This window comes from Hakea prostrata, chromosome 9, assembly GCF_041222555.1.
Source record: "Hakea prostrata isolate BN-2017 chromosome 9, UWA_Hpros_2, whole genome shotgun sequence".
Taxonomy (NCBI): Eukaryota; Viridiplantae; Streptophyta; class Magnoliopsida; order Proteales; family Proteaceae; genus Hakea; species Hakea prostrata.
The window spans coordinates 34999792-35017865 of NC_142608.1; the positions used below are offsets into that span (position 1 = coordinate 34999792).

The window sequence follows — 18074 nt, forward strand, 5'->3', positions numbered from 1 at the left end:
AGTTTCGTTTGATTCCGATAAGAGAAAAGCCCTCAAATCCCTATTTTAGGCTATGCTGTCAGCCTGGGTCGAGTGCCTGGGTCGACTGGGCCATGCTACCCACCCACTCGACCCAAGCAAACAGAATCCGAGCAGAATCTTCTATTTAGGTCCTTATTGCTATATATACCTCATAACTTCGTGTTTTTAGTATCCCTAGCCTCCAAAACACCTAGAGAACGAAGGAAACTCATCTCCAAACATCCATTGGTGTGGAAGAAGATCTACATTCAGCTCTCAAGCTTTCTCTCTCTTGTTCTTCAATCAAAGGTTAGTATTCAATCTATTATGCTATTGATTCATTCTTACTATGATCATTCTCTTCTCTGATCTGAGATTATGAGGAAGATATTGCATCTCTGCAATCATATCTTCTACAATCTCTTCTCTTTCTATAAGCTATGATTTCATATTCATTCTTTACATGATTTTCATGATTTCTTCTTAAACTATGATCATGTTCTTATTTCGATTTCTTTTAGCATATTAGATGCATCTTTATGATCATTCTTACTCTTGATTTACTGTGTTCATGTACTAGAATGAGGTCTCATCATCTCTAGTTCATCTCTTTCATTCATAGCTTGTTTTCAATGAAAACCATGTTGTTTTCCAAATTAGAAAGTCTTGTTTTCCAAAATAGAAACTATGATTCTAAATTAGTAAGTGATGGTTTTAATGGTGGTTTGATGTCTAAATTATGCTTTTTAGTCTTAGACTACTATCTTAGACATTCCCTCCAAGTTTCGTCACATTCCAGTTTGTGTAGCATAGGTTTCGGATCAAGATTCTCTTTTTATTTCCGGATTTGCTCTTGGGCAGATTGCCTGGGTCGACTGGAGCACTCAACCCAGCCAATCAACCCGCAAGAACAGCAACTCTGTTTTTCATCCGTTTCGACTCCAATCTTTTGGAATCACTTCTTATGACCTATACATGTTTTGTCAAGATTGTTTAGGTGATTTTGGATCTGTTCTCTGATTTCTTATTTGAAGACTATAAGTTCGGATTACGAGGTGAGTATTCCAACTCACAATATGCCTATTTACATGTCTTATGGTATTATGACATGAATGCATGATTTAGCTACTGTTATGTTAGTTTCCATTATGATATGAATGCTGTAAGTACAGTAGGATCTTATTTCCTTATTTACTTTATGTACTTGATCATGAATGAATACTCATTCATGTATGTTTCCTTATTTATTTAATCTTGTCTTATTATACTCTTTCATATGATGTGATATTTGTCGTGGATGATATGACTCAATTATGATTGTGATTGCTTAGGTATGATTTGGGATTGGGGAATGTCCTTTTGACATTTCTGTCGTTGGACCTCATTGGGAGTAGTATGGGATATTTCCAATGTTGCCCTTTGACGCTTTCCAGGATTATTTTTTGTCATACCTAGGACTTGTCTAGAAGTGTTTGGCTAGGTTATACCCCTGTTATATCAGACCCGATTCGGAAGGGTATTGAGACCGAATGACCCGTGGTAGCAATGGGGATTCATGGGCGCTCAAGACCGGTAACCAACCCGTGAGGGGACGTGAATCACATTGTGGGGGCCATTTATGGGTAGGGTTGCATATGGATAGACTTGGGCTCATGGGCGCTTAAGACCGGTAACCAACCCGTGAGAGGACATGAGAGCTTCCCGTTTACTATATGTGGATGACCTATAGGGTTGATGAGTCCGTAGTCTGGGACTATGCTGACTCTAGTGTGAAGGATACCAGAAAGGATCACCAAGGGCGAGGAATGGACGTATCTGGATCTGATTTGATATGACTAAGTAGAAGACTTGCATTGGGCTAGGCTTTACCTTGACATGCGCCAATACTTAGACCAAACGGTTATGTGAGAGAGCGGTGACTTAACCCCCAGCCATGGATTGTCCAAGATGAGATGAGACCTACCCAAAGAAGTATGGTGCTATGACTAAAAGCATGTCTGCCAAAAGAGACCAGCATACACATATAGAGTTAGAAGCATGTTTGCATATATTGTTTCATATCATTGCATATATGTTTGCTTGTGAATGCATGTGAAGATGCTTATTGTGTTTGGATTACTTGCTAAGTTCTTTTGAGCTTACCCTTCGGGGGACTTGTTTTTAGATGACATTGCAGGTACAAAAGAGAACCCGTGCACCAGCATGGAGAACCTTTCCTTATATGGTACAGCTCCGGATGTCCTTGGACAAGGTAATGAACAGCGAGGCAGCCAACACTCGGATTTGGGCTGCATTGATGGCTCCCATTGACGGCAGCCGGCATTGTCTTATTCGCCGATGGGATCGTGCACTAGATGCTAATCTGAAGCATCAAGAGCATGACCCTAAAGTGAAGAGGATGAAGACTGAAGAAGAAGAAGAGCCGACTGAAGATGTAGATTAGATTCTCTTGTTTCTTCTAGACTTTTATTTTACTTGTATTAGCTTAGAGCTTGCTTTAGATTTAGATCTACCTTCCACATATGTTGTGGGGTATAGTTCCGCTATACTCTACAGTTGTCTTTTGATTTGGTATCTTGTTATTCCGCACTCTGATATTCTTTAGTGATCCTTCTGTGATCCTTTCTTGACTTTTATTGTTAACTTATTAGAATACAATGATTTGTTCTTGCTTTTGATTATGTTATTGTGCTAAATGGATATGATCGTTCCTAAACTTGATCTTTTGGGCTGTCGATCACTTCCACGGGTAACCCAGATAGGGTATAGGCTGGGTGTATTTGGGCGGGATGTGACAGGTTAGGGCTGGGTTTCACAATGGGAGTCGTCTTAAGGAGAAATCCTTATTTCAACACGGCTCCCCACCATGCAAATTGTCATCCCGAAGTGTTTGAGAAGCTGTGACTTCCTCTTCCTACTTGGGCCAAGGATGTGGTGGACCTGCCCCTTCCAGATCTAGATATAATGCACTATCTTGATGACTCTCCTCCTTTATCCCCTCTAAGAGGGTTCAGCTATGAAGAGCTTGCCTTGAATGCAGGTCTGACCAAAGATCAGGCCTCTTCAGAAAATGCTGGATAAAGAGTATGGAATTGTGGAGGATTTTGTAGGTGGGAGTTTACGGAATTCTTCGCAATCGCCGAGGGCAAGAATCAAATGATGAGAGGACCTATGTCTGCATGGCCAGCAGTCGTCATACTTTTCCCGACTCATTTTTCTTTACTCTGTGTTGCTTCCGGAAAAGCTACTTCGATCCTTATTTGGAGTTTTTCGCAATCGCCGATGATGACATTTCTTCCCGACCGAGAGAAGATTGTATCCCAGCACTTGTTATCTCATATGTATTTTTTCTGAGAATTTTTTTGTAAAGGTTGGCCCCTTCTGGTCATTTAAATAAATAAAGAATTAATTTTATCCTTTGAGCTTTTTCATTCAATGAAATCTTTGCTTGAATAGGTCTTAGTCGTTTTAAACCGATGCCTTTACTTAAGGATTTCCGTAGAAATTCATTAAGCCTGAGAAGGTCCCACTCGGGTGTTAAGCCGATGCCTTTACTTACAGATTTTCATAGAAATTCATTAAGCCTGAGAAGGTCCCACTTGGGTGTTAAACCGATGCCTTTACTTAAAGATTTCCGTAAAAATTCATTAAGCTTGAGAAGGTCCCACTCGGGTGTTAAACCGATGCCTTTACTTAAAGATTTCCGTGGAAATTCATTAAGCCTGAGAAGGTCCTACTTGGGTGTTAAACCGATGCCTTTTGATTTTGATCTGTTTGCTGCTGAATATTGTACGTTGCCCCCAATCAAGAGATATTGTGTTGAAACTAGGAATTGCATTGATTGAGTTGAATGCTGTTACATCAAAAATGAAAATGATGATCTTCTTAAGGATAATATTTCTTCAGATGTCTAGCATTCCACGATCGTTCCAGCTCTTTCTCGGTTGCCATGTTCTTCAGCTTATATGCCCCCGAACCAATTGGTTTGATTACCATATATGGTCCTTCCAATGAGGGATCTAGTTTCCTCTGGTGGCGTGGATCGGAACCTAAGGTATTCCTTAGAACTAGATCTCTCACTCAGAATTGAAGGCGCCTTACTCGAGTATTTTAGTGTTAATCTAAAGCTTTATCAGCTTCAAGTCTCTTTTTTATCCCGTCAAGTAGCATTCGGTTCATAACCTCTACTTGACCGTTGCTTCGGGGATATGCTACTGATGACATACGATGCTCGATCAGGTAAGTACTGCAGAATTGCTCGAATTGTGGGTTGTTGAATTGTGTGCCATGATCGGTCACATGGCTTTTTGGCATCTCGAACCAATAAATGATTGATTCCAATACGAACTTCTCCACTCTCCTTTCGGTGATTGTCGCTAGAGCACAAGCTTCTACCCATTTGGTAAAGTAGTCAATGGCTACGATGAGATATTCTCTCCCACCTGCAGCCTTAGTAAATTTTCCCATGATGTCAATTCCCCACATCGCAAAAGGGATGGGATCTAGAATTGATGTTAGGGTTTCAGCTGGGCTCTTCGATACTGTGGAATGGATCTGGCAGTTGCTGCAGCGACGAACATACTCCATTGCAGTATGTTGGAGCTTCGGCCAATACAAACCGAGCCTTAAAATTTTGTGGGCCAGAGCTCTTCCACCCATATGCGCACCACAAATTCCCTCATGAACCTCTGCTAGAGCTATTTCCGATCCTTCGAAACCTAAACATCTCAAAAGTGGTCCAGCATAGGACCTTCGGTACAACCTTCCATTTTGCATTATAAATCGTGATGCCCGTACCTTAATTAATCTTGCTTCTTTTGGATCTTCTGGTAACTTATCATCTCTGAGATATTCCACGATCGGGTCCATCCAGCATCATTCCGCTTCAATATAGGATATCTCCTTCTCCTAACTGCTTGGGAATGCTAATTCCTCAGTGTAGACCGAAGGGTCTAGAGTTTTTTCTTTGGCGTTAGCCAGTCTTGACAGTTCATCTGCCATTGCATTTTCTTTTCTTGGAATCTGATATACTTTTAGATTCTTAAATTCCTTCTACAATGCTTGTATGATTCCTTGATAATTTTGTAATCGAGGCTCTTTGACTCTGTACTCCCCTTGCACTTGATTGACTATAAGCTGTGAGTCACTATAGATAGTTACCTCTACTGCTGCAAGAGCTTTTGACAATCGAAGTCTAGCTATCAAGGCCTCATATTCTGCTTCGTTGTTGCTTGCTTCGAATGTGAATCTCAAAGCGTATCGAATAATGAAACCTGCTAGGCTTTTCAAAAGTATCCCAGCCCCGGCTCCTTGTTTGTTGCTCGAGCCATCCACATATACCTCCCACATGGTAGGAATAATTAGTTCGGCTACCTCCTCGGTCGGTGCGGTGGTTTCTACCTCGAAATCGGCCAATGCCTGGGCCTTTATTGCCGTCTGAGGCTTAAAACCTACTTGGAATTCACCAAGCTCAACCGACCATGCTACCATTCTTCCAGATAAATCAGGTTTATGAAGAACTTTACTGAGGGGGAAAGTAGTCAATACCTCTATCGGATATGCTTGAAAGTATGGCCTCAGTTTCCTTGCCGCTATCATAAGTGTCACATCCTCCCAGCCGGTACCCTATCTGGCATACCCGAGAGTGTGATCCACAGCCCAAAAGATCAAGTTTAGGAACGATCACATCCATTTCGCACAATAACATAATCAAAAGCAAGAACAAATCATAATGTTCATGTAATTTATAATAAAAGTCAAGAAAGGATCTCAGAAGGATCACTATAGAATATCAGAGTGCGGAATAACAAGATACCAAATCAAAAGACAACTGTAGAGTATAGCGGAAATATACCCTACAAAAAAAAACATGCCGAAGGTAGATCGAAGTCTAAATAAGGCTCTAAGCTAATACAAGTAAACTAAAAGATAAGTCTAGAAGAAACAAAAGAAATCTAATCCACATCTTCAGTCAGCTCTTCTTGTTCTTCAGTCTTCATCTTCTTCACCTTGTGCTTCCTCATACGTACCGTCAAAGAAATCCAAACCTGAAGAGAAGTCTAACAACAGATTGTACAAAAAAAGGAATGAGTTTCGAAAGAAACTCAGTAAGGCAAGTTAATCCATAACAACATAAATAACATGGAAGCAAACCATAACAAGATGCAATGCAATATGAAACAGATAATGTATGAATGCATCTAACTCTATGTATGCTGGTCTCTATGGCAGACATGCTTTAAGTCATAGCACCATACTTCTTTGGGTAGGTCCGCTCACATCCTCAACCATTTAAGATATCTTGGATTCCCTCACCCATTTAAGGTATTCTTGGGCAGCCGGTTGGTAATGGGTCCTTCATCCCTCAGGACAAACCATGGCAGGGGGTTAAGTCAACACACTCTCTCACAACCATTTGGCAAAAGTATCGGCGCATGTCAGGGAAAAGCCTAGCCCAATGCAAGTCATCTAGTCAGTTATATCAACTCAGTTCCAGATACGTCCATTCCTCGTCCCTCACGATCCTTTCCGGTATCCTTCGCACTAGAGTCAGCGTATCCTATGGCACCGACCAACTCGGACTACGGACTCATCAACCCTATTGGTTATCCACATATGGTAAACGAGAAGCTCTCATGTCCTCTCACGGGTTGGTTACCGGTCTTGAGCGCCCATGAGCCCAAGTCTAGCCATATGCAACCCTCCAATAAATGGCCCCCACAATGTGATTCCCGTCCTCTCACGGGTTGGTTACCGGTCTTGAGCGCCCGTGAATCCCCATTGCTACCACGGGTCGTTCGGTCTCAATACCCTTCCGAATCGGGTCTGATATAACAGGGGTGTATCCTAGCCAAACACTGCTAGACATCCCTAGGTATGACAACCATTGATTCGGGAAAGTGTCGATGGGCAACCCCGGAAACATCCCATACTATTTCTGATAATGTCCAAGGACAGAAGTGTCAAAAGGACACTTCCCAATCCCAAACCAAACTTAAGCAAACACATTCTCAGATCAGTCATGACATACACAACCAGTAGTTCATCATATAAAAGAAAATGTAAAAGCAACATCAGATTAAGCAGTAATAAGTAATTCATATAACATAAACAATGAAAAAAATGATATAAATAAGTGCTACTGTTCCCACAGTAGGAGAACAGAATTAAAATACAATAACAGTAGGTAATCTCATAGTTTCATAAAGTAGAAACCAGAGAACAAGCAATCTATGTAGTTAAGGAATCAACTGTCCTTACCTGATTATCGCTGAAGATAATCCAAAGATCAAAGAGAGAGACACCAAACATGGCAAATAAACCCCTAATAAGCATAGATATAACATTAGGAAAGATACCTAAAAGATCAGAGAGCAAACGAATCAAATCGAGCGAAAATTGAAGCTACTGACTTCATTGGTCGATTGCTTTGGTCTACTGACCCAGTCGACCAATGAGTCGACCAATCGAGTCAGTACGGAATAGTGAAAACTGTTTTGGCCATAACTTCTTCGTTTGAAGTCGGATTGACTCGAAATTCGAAGGGGAATTTCTTAGGATGTATTAGAATCATATGGGAAGATAAAATCATCAAGTCATGGTAAAAATATGAGTTCTTGATTTAACCCAAGAAATTAGGGTTTCAACCTTTATGGCTCTCATGAAAAGGTTATGATCACAGGAAGAAAGGGAATGGTTGCAATCAAGAACATAATAAGAAAATTTTGTTTAGGTTAATAGAAACATTATGGGAAGATAATCATGGTCAAAAGATGGGTTCTTGATCTAACCCAAGAAATTAGGGTTTCACCCTTATGGTTCCCATAAAAAGGTTAAGATCACAGGAGGGAGGGAATTGATGATTGACCAATTACAACAAGAAGAATTAAAGAATATTGAATTTAGATCAACCTCCACATTACCCATGAGGTTTCCCTCACATGGGAGGTTACCAAAAAGGTTCTCAAATAATCACCCAGGTTAGGGTTTCAAAGGATTAGGGTTAGGGTTTTCAAAGATTCCACTGGCTGGGGTTGAGATCATGATGATGATCATAGATCTCAAGGAACAAGATGAGATTATGGAGTGGATGGTTGCAAGAGTGCATCATCTTCTTCCTGATCTCAGCCAAGAACAGATTAAAGAAAGAAAAGAGAGTAGACATACCTTTGATGTGAGAGGAAGAAGATTACTTCAAGTCTTGTGAGAGATCACCAAGGAATGCAAGGGAATTGATTAGATTAGGGTTCTAACTCATTCCAGAGGCTTAGGAGGCATAGGAGGTGAAGTAATCACAAGATTTGACTTAAATATAGGAGACAGGACCAAATTGGTAAATTCACACACCATTGGTCGATTGGATTGGTCTACTGGTCCAGTCGACCAATGAGTCGACCAATGAGGACAGCAAGGTTCAAACAGGGATTTGGAGGGCTATACAAGGTCAAATTGAGTGAGGTTTTCTTCTACGAGTCAATCAAGAAGTCTAGTTTCCAGAAATACCTTCGGATCAAGAATTGGAGTTCATTAGGTTCACCAAATAGGCTCATCTTCTTCGATGCGCAAGCAGGATTTGACAGACATAGTTCAGCAACTTCGGACAGGGATTTGGAAGGTTATATGGGGTCAAATTGAGTGAGATTTTCTCCTACAAGTCCATTAAGAAGTCTAGTTTCGGGAAATATATTCAGATTGGACACAGGAGTTCATTAGGTATTTCAACTAATTCACCCCTCTTCGGTGCGCAGATTCAAAACTAACACTGACAATGCTCTCAAGTGAGGGGCATCATCGACAATGTCCATGGGCTTGGGTTCCGACACCAAATCGTCAACCAAAAGGGTCTACAAGCAACAAGATAAGATCAAATCAAGGTCCAACTTTAAGGTCAAACATTTAAACTAACCCTTCTTTACCCAAAACAGATAGGGTGCCCTGGCTAGGTTTGGGCTGGATTTCACAATAAGAGCCAAAGCCTGCTTCTCAATCTGGGAATATCGCGTTTCTGCATCGAGGAGCACGTGGCTGACATAGTAAATTGGCCATTTCTTTTTGTCTTTCTCATGAACAAGTACAGCACTTACTGCCGAGTGTGATGTTGCCAGGTAAACTTGCAAAATTTCTCCTTTCTTTGGTCGAGATAGAAGCCGTTGTACCGATCTTGCATATGGCTACAGCTGATGATCCAGCAAAGCTGTAAAGATGGGTAGATGATGGTTCCATTAGATCTTCCTCGGCTCTCAGCTTTTGATAAGCCTCATAAGATAAAAGGTCTACCGCAGACCTTATGTCAATCAACACTTTATGCACCTCCCGGCGTGCAATTTCTACTTTGATGACTATGGCATCATCGTGAGGTATACAGACGTCTCTTTCATCTTTTTCACCTAAGGTGATTGAACCCTCACCATTCGATCTTTTCCGCTTCTGGGTTTCTCCAGTTCCAATGAACTTGGATTTGGCTTTCAGTTTTCGGAGCGACTTGGGTTCGGGTCCTCCGAATATTGTCAGTATGGGTGTAAAATCCAGCCCAAACCTAACCAAGACACCCTATTTGTTTTTGGATAAAGAAAGACTTGTTTAATGTTAGACCTTGATTTCAATGTTGTTATCCTTGAAAACCTTAGGAAGTCATGCCAGACCTTTCCCTTAGGGTAGATCTGTAATATCCGGCCTTATCCTAACCTTTACCCGGCCCGGAATCTATTATGTTTGTAGGTCTGAAGACCCGAAGTGGGGGAAAAAGAGACTTGTGGACCCTTTTGGTTGATGATTATGAATCGGAGACCGAGCCCATGGACATTGACGATGATGCCCCTCACTTGAGAGCATTGTCAGTGTTAGTTTTGAATCTGCGCACCAAAGAGGGGTGAATTAATTGAAATACCTAATGAACTCTTGTGCTCAATCCAATGCTATTTCCTGAAACTATACTTCTTGATGGACTTGTAGGAGAAAAACCCACTCAATTTGACCCCATATAACCCTCCAAATCCTTGTTCGAAGTTGCTGAACTATGTCTGGCAAATCCTGCTTGCGCATTGAAGAAGGTGAGCTTATTTGGTGGACCTAATGAACTCCCGTGCCCAATCCTAAGATATCTCTGGAAACTAGACTTCTTTGTTGACTTTTAGGAGAAAATCGCACTCAATTTGACCTTGTATAGCCCTCCGAATCCACATCCGAAGTTGCTGAACTATTCCTGAAAATTCTGTTGAAACTACTTTGGGTCAATACTGTTGGTCGATACCATCAACCAAGAGCATCGACCCAACCAGCCCAGATTCAAATAAAAGGTGCTTTTTGGATATTCCTTCCTCCTTTTAAGTGAAACCTCGAACCTAAAACATTATTTCACTCATTTCAACATCTGAGAACGTGGGAAAGCTCCTCTAAGCCTCCTCCTTGGCTTGGGTGTTGATCTTCTTCAAGAATCCTTTGTCTCTCTTCTCTAATCTCTTCTACAACGTATGTAATCTCTCACTCTCTCTCTAATCTACTTCTACCTCACCTTATTCTTGCTGTTGGGGCTATGAAGGAGGTGTTGCAACTTTGCAACCACCTCTTCTAATGTCTCTTGTGATTCCTATAAACCCCCATTCATTCTATCAATGCTATGTATCTCATATCGATTCTTAACCTTGTCTTTCTTACGAAATTCCTCCATAGCAACATGATTTCATCTCCTAAACTGATTCCTATAGTATGCTAAGTCTGATTATATGTTAATAATCATTCCTAATCTATTGCTTGTCATTCTCTTGATTGAATCCCTAATCTCCCTTGCAATTGCATTGATTTATTATGAAACTTGATGTTCTTGCTCTCTTACTTTGATTCCTCTTCATGGCAACACGAGTTCATTTTCTTAGTCTGATTTTCTTTAGCAATGAGGTCTGATTATATGTTAGTAATTGTCTATGTTCTGCTGCTCATCATTCTATTGATTAAATTCCTAAGCTTTCTTGCATTTGCAATTGATTCCATTGAAGACCATGATTAACAACTCTTGAACTTGATACGCCAATTTGGGGATTTCTAATTTGACCATTGGATGATGTTAATTCTTTGATAATTAGTGTCTCTACATTGTGTTTAAGCTGCTCCCCAAGTTTCGTATCGATCCGAGACCCGGAAGACCAACTTTCAGCCAAAAACCCAACTTGTTGTTCGAGACCCTTTGGGTTGATACAGTGGGTCGATACCATCGACCCAAGGTATTGACCAACAGTGTTGCTGTCAGCAACTTTTTCCCAGTTTTGATTCGTTTGATCTCCGATTGTTCTGATTTCTTCTCTAATCCTTCATATATGTTTGTCTAGGGTTTTAAGACTAATTGGGGCACTTGCTTGTGATCTTGGACCATCTTCTTCTCCAAATCAAGGTAAGGACGGTTATTGCCATATAACATAGACTGTATTACTTTTACACTATTGTTGGTAACTTAGTAGACTTAACTTATTAGTTGATTTTAGACATCATATGACTACTGTAGTTACCTTATGACAGTAGCACCATGCTTAATTACTTAGTTTATCATGTTTACTTCTTCTTGTCATTTATTTATACACTGTATTATGAGATGTTATGACATGTTTTTAATATGATAATGTATTGTTGATATGTAATGAATGGAAATAAGCATTTGATTGCTTAGGTATGATTTGGGATTGGGGAGTGCCCTACTGGTACTTCTGTCCTTGGACATTGGAGGGAATAGTATGGGATGTTCTCCGAAGATGCCCATCGATGCTTTCCTGGATCATTGGATGACATACATAGGACTTGTCTAGTGGTGTTTGGCTAGGATGTCCCTGTCGTATCAGACCCGAATCGGAAGGGCAATGAGACCGAACAACCCGTGGTAGTAGTGTGGATTTGTGGGCTCTCAAGACCGGTAACCATCCCATGAGAGGACATAAATCGCATTGTGGATACCCGAAAGGGGCCATTTATTGGTAGGGTTGCAAATGGCTAGACTTGGGCTCAAGGGCACTCAAGACTGGTGAAATGATCCGTGAGGGGACGTGAGAGCTTCCCGTCTACTATTTGTGGATGACCAATAGGTTTGATGAGTCCGGTGAGTAATATCCATGACTCTAGTGTGAAGGATACCGGAAAGGATCCCGAGAGGGGAGGAATGGACGTATTTGGAACTGACATGATATGACTAAGTAGATGACTTGCATTGGGCTAGGCTTTACCTTGACATGCGCCAATACTAAGACCAAATGGTGATGTGAGAGAGTGGTGACCGAAACCCCCAACCATGGATTTGTCCGAGAGGGATGCAGGACCCAATTCCCCCTGGTGATGAGTGACTGAGACTACCTAGAGAAGTATGGTGCTATGACTTAAAGCATGTCTACCTTAGAGACTAGCATACTTAGGGTTAGAATCATATATCATCATTGTCTCATATCATATTGCATCATGCTATGTTGTGCATCATATGATTTATGTTATTATGGAATAACTTTCCTTGCTAAGTTCTTTTGAACTTACTCCTTTTTGCAGCATATTTTGTTAGACTTTCTGCAGGTACTACTACAGTTGACTGTGACGGTCAACACTTTGAGGACTAAGTTGGTGACTCATACCACTTTGTCTACGGTGACTACATCGGTGCAGGCTATCAGTTCAAGACTCATATTTTTCAGGAGTAGATCTGGCCTGGCTTAGTTTCTTATGATTATGTTATTGAGGAGACATTGTATAAGTTAGAAGAAACTGTAACTTAGTTGCTTACTTTTTTATTTCCCTTCTTTGGAGATCTGATTGTAACATTTACCTTATTTTGATCTACCTTCCGCACATGTTTGTAGAGTATGTTTCCCCTATACTATATAGTTGTCTTTGATTTGGTACATGTTATTCCGCACTCTGATGTTCTTTGTGATCCTTCTGTGATCATTTCTTAACTTTTATTATTAGATAACTTGAATACCATAATTTGTTCTTGCTTTTGATTATATTATTGTGCTAAGTGGATATGATCGTTCCTAAACTGGATCTATTGTGCTGTGGATCACTCCCGAGTAACCTAGATAGGGTACCCCCTGGGTGGAATTTAGGGTGGAATGTGACAATGGGTGATCGAGTGGTATCGTTCACTTCCTTGCCCTTGTTAGATTGAGGAGCCTCAATTGGCCATTCCCAACTTATCGAACGCTCCCTCTTGTCACCGGTTCCTCATGGTTCTATTTGTCTCCCTTTAACAAAGTTGGATAGGTGACCTTTCGATATTAATCTCTTGATATCGGCTTTCAAATGCCTGCAATCATTAGTATAGTGACCATAGTCTTTATGGAAACGGCAATACTTCTCCCTGTTTTTCTCCCCAGGCTTTGTCGGACTTTGGTGGCCATTTTAGGATATACTGCCTTTTGATAATATTCAAGATGTCTGCCCGAGGAGTATTCAATGGTGTATACTCGCTTTGATCGGGAGACTTTTGTCGCCACACCCAACGATGCCTTCCAACCCGATCCCGAACATTTTGCTTCGGCTTCTATTTTTTCTTGGGAGCTTTTTGTTCTTTTGTAGGTACCTTAGTGTCTCCCTGTCGTGCATCCAGGATCTATGTTACCTCCGCTTGTTTTTGACACCTTTGTACTAGTTCTGCATAGGTGGCAGGCATGTCCTGAAGCAATAGCTCCAAGAGTCTTCGATTGGTGAGTCCAGTGAACAAAGCAGGTTTTGCTACTTGTTTGTCTAAATTCTCAATCTCCATTGTGACCCTGTTAAATCTTTTCAGATATTCCGGAATCGATTCACTTTTCCCTTGTCTTATGGTGAACAAGGTCTCCTCTGTCTTCTTGATTTGTATTCCACTTTGGAATCGACCAATGAATTTCCGCGCCAGCTCCTCAAAGTCTACAATTCTTCTGGAGGAAAGATTTGAGAACCACTTTTGTGTTGCACTAGTAAGAGATGAACTGAATACCCTGCAAAGGATTTCATCTGAATTACCAGCAACAACCATGGTTTGTTGATAATAGCTAATGTGAGCGATAGGATCTCCCGAACCATCGAAAGAAGAAAAGGTTGGCAACTGGAAATTATGAGGAAATTGATATCCGGCTATTGCTTCGGCGAACGGCGTCTTTCTAATGACTGAATAAATGTCATCGGTTATTCTTCCTTTGGACAATTATCCGAGTCTCTGATTAATATTGGCCAACTCTTGGCCAATATGCCTCGAACGTTCAATAGCGATGCAAGCATTGTCATGAACCGCATGCCTAGGAGTTGGTGAATGAGTTCGCACTCCTGCACCTAACCTTGTCGTCGAATGAGTTGTGCTTCCTTGCGGTCTTTCAAATCGCTCATCTCTTCTAAGGAGTTCTCCCATTCTTCTTAGTTCTCCATCTTGTCTCTGGGGGATCTTCCGGGAAATTCGACTAACATTTTGGTCCTCTTGAAGCCTTCCTTCACTTCTTGGAGAACGTCTTGGTGGATGAGAGGCAATTATTTCCTCCCTTTCTCCCATACGCCTTACCGCTTCGGGTTGATCAGGAGCCTGCGGCGCCACCACTTGCTTGGCCAAAGTACGAAATGTTTGGTTCATCTCTAGAAGTTGGAGCTTTAGTTGATCCAACTGCTGCTGGAGTGGATTAGGAGGGTGTAATGGATCATTACCCCCTGACCACCATCGTCTCGAACTTCATGGGGTCGACTTCCTTTAGGGATATCTTCTGGATTACTCCCCTTAGGAAGTTGTACGTCACCTTCTCGCTGAGCTGCTGTAGCCGCTGCTGCTGCTGATGATGATCTGGTAACCATGGCTTTCTGAAGCGTTTCCCACAGACGGTGCCAAATGATGCGTCCAAAATCTGCTCAGCCCTTAGATCTCTGATGGATGACCTACAAAAACAATCGTCAGATGTGGCCCGACCGCTAGGGTCGGGAGTCCACCTCCGAAGGCTAAGTCAGCTGATGAACTGATCACAATCGGCTCTATTTGAGCACAGAGCAAAAGTACGAATACGAATATTGAGGATATGATTCAGATACCTCTCTGGAAAGTAGGTCGTGTTTATATAGGGTTTACCCTTGAATCTCCTTCGTTGGATTTACTCAAACCTTCTTCGGGAGGCTGTACAATCTTAACGACTAGATCCGTTACTAATAGATCTGTCGCGGTAGGATAATGGATAGCTACACGATCATAGCGTGGCAGTTACCCAAGTAAGCACGATCTTTTGTTCCCATAAATGTCGTTTAACCGTCTGTTGAAGATCCGTTGCCTCCGAGTATCACGGATTCAGGCGTGCTTGTTGACTGAGCGTTTACTTCCTCAAGCAAGTTATCAAGTAAACCCGACCCACAGGGATGTGGGTCGGTTCACTTCTTCCTAACCAGGGTCGAGGGTCGAACCATGGGCGGACCCGATTCGATTGTGATTTCTCCCGTATCAGCACAATAGGAAGAAGACTGTCAATAGTTGTAGGTTCATACCAAAAAAAAATGTTAAGATCCTTGATCTCTGAATGAGTTGGAAGTTTTTTTAGTGAACGAGGTAGGGTTAGATGGATTAATCTGGTTAACGACAGTGAGTCGTTGGATTGTGGTAGCCGACTTGATTCTGTTTGTCCGATCAACTAGACTCCTGGTCGAACTCTAGGTCCATCTCTTTTTCTTTTTTTTTTTGGTTATTTTTGGGATGAGGTTCATCCGGGCCAGCTTACGCGCACCACGATTATATCCTCAAGGTAGATTTTATATATATATATATATATATAATTAATGCCGTCGAACGAGTGCGAACCTATGACCTCCCCTATGGAAGTTGGGCCTTTAACTGCTTTAGTAACCCATCATTGGTTAGGTACATCTCTTATTAGTACACGGTATGTCCTGCCTCCCTCAGCACGCAACGCCACCCATCCGAGCAGGACGATTTAGGGCTCTAACCCCCTTGGTTCTGTCTCCCTGTGCCTGATCTGTTTGTTCGACTCAATCCTGTCCACCTGGTTTGTGAAATTGGGCACAACACCCAGCATTACACTGCATGATTCCTCTCTACACGTGCCTATGTTGAAACTTTTTCCATGGCGGCTCAGTCCTCTTGCAAGTTATTATGGTGGCGACTTTTGTGCAAATTCATGCACTAGACCCTTTATCGGAAACACTCGAGTCGATGTTAAGCAAACTTCACTGATACTTAAAAAGACACAAGGAAAAAAGCTACGTTCCCTTTTCTTCTAGAAAAATAATAAAATTATAAGGAAAAGAAAGAAATTAAGCGTGGAACATGAAAGGAGTGCATCGTTGACTTTAATCCTCTAATCAACAATTAGAGGAGGGCAATTTGGGAGTTTGGTAAATACAATAGACCTTGTCGTCTCTTAATCCCCTATTATTTTAATAACAAAAGTGTGTTTAATATATAATTTGAAACATTATTTGAGGGTAATAATGTAACATAACAAATTCTAAGGATATGAACATAATTTTTTATTTTATATAAAACATAATTCATGGGATATGTGTGCAATTTGATGTTTATTGTGTCAGTCCCCACTGAAGATTCCAATGTAAAACTTTAGTATAGACAAACTCAACCACTACCAAAAGCGGTTCTTATAAGGTCATCGATTATCGTCTATCCACCGTGTGGAGAAAAATTTCAGTGGTTGGGATAATGGATGAGTACACATATCTCTCTCCCTTGGTATACACTCCGCAGCCAAATTTCACTTACAATTCTTTCTGGGAATGGGAATTGAATGTGGAGAGTCACAGATCAATGGTTTATTACAACATTTCTGAGTTCAATGAGCCAGAATTTGAGGAGTATGATCCAACTCCTTACGGCGGTGGATATGATCAAGCTCTTACCTATGGTAAACCTCTTCCACCTTCAGATGCAATCTGTTATCCTATTTCAACTTCAAAATCCACAGCACCTATTTCACCACCCTTGCAGGTTCCATCTTCAATTCCAGAACCCACAAAACCCATTTCCCCAACTTTGCAGATTCCCTCAAATGAATCTACCAGGTCGCCAGTTGGAGGAGGAGAGGAGGTTGAAGACAGCAGAAGCCCTCCTAGCAGGAAGAAGGAAACAGAGGAGGACAAACCATTTAATGGAGGAGAAGAAATTTCCTCTCATGGAAGGTATGGAAATGGGTATGATTATCCACCAGATTCGTTCTATCCAGCAGGGTGGTCTGATTTTAATTGTGGTGATGGGTATGGAAGGCAAGAGCCTCAAGCTTCTTGGTTTGATTATTGTGGGTATGGCAATGGAAGGCAGGAGCCTGAGCCTGAGCCTGAACCTCAAGCTCCTGAATATGGAATTTGTGAGAGCCTGTTTGGTTATTGGCCTTGCTTGTCTAAGAAACAGAGAGAGCAGAGGAAATTAAATCAACAACAGCAGCAAATCTGTGAGGGACAAAGCTATGGCAATCAGTGGAGTTCAACAGCAGATTTTATATTTGGAAGCACGTACCCATATGGTGAGAGGAGGGATTCTGAAGTAAATAGTGGCTATGAAAGCTACTACCGGCAACAGCATAATTACAAGCAAAGTGATTGCAATTTGCCCCTTGTGGTTCAGAACGCAAGCTACTATCAAGCTTCTCCTTCACAATACATCGATGGGGAATACTTCTCCTGGGAAGATTCTAACTATCAGAGGAAATACTATTATGAATGATCCTATTAAGGTTTGTGATCTTTGGGAAACCCATTATTATGATCCTTGTGAAGTTTGTCTTTGGGAAATCCATTGTATTTTCTTTTGTGGTGAAGATACTTCTATGTATGTAACTAATTGTGATTCCGATTACTTAATAAATTTCCTGAAAGTCTCTTGGAAGACTGGTTTTCCCTATTCTAGAGCATTTCCACTGCATATGAAATGAGGTAGGCTGAGCTTCTTATCTTGAAAAGTGTCAAGATAGGCTTTCATCGACGTGCTTTCAGGTGCCGACAGCTTAGTTATCATGTTACTTTATGTCCTCAAAAGAAAAAATTGAAAGGTAATGGTGATGAAAGAAGAACAAAGAAAATGCAAAGGGAAGACTAGAAAATTCACTAAGAGAAGATTCCTTACGAGATAAAGTTGG

At 41.3% G+C, this 18074-nt stretch overlaps 1 protein-coding gene across 1 annotated transcript; it reads left to right on the plus strand.

Moving 5' to 3' along the window:
- Positions 1-16570: 16570 nt before the first annotated feature.
- Positions 16571-17835, plus strand: LOC149005155 (uncharacterized). Its single transcript, XM_089168984.1, has one exon. The coding sequence runs from the start codon at positions 16646-16648 to the stop codon at positions 17660-17662; it is 1017 nt and encodes a 338-aa protein (XP_089025110.1). The 5' UTR covers positions 16571-16645; the 3' UTR covers positions 17663-17835.
- Positions 17836-18074: the final 239 nt, after the last annotated feature.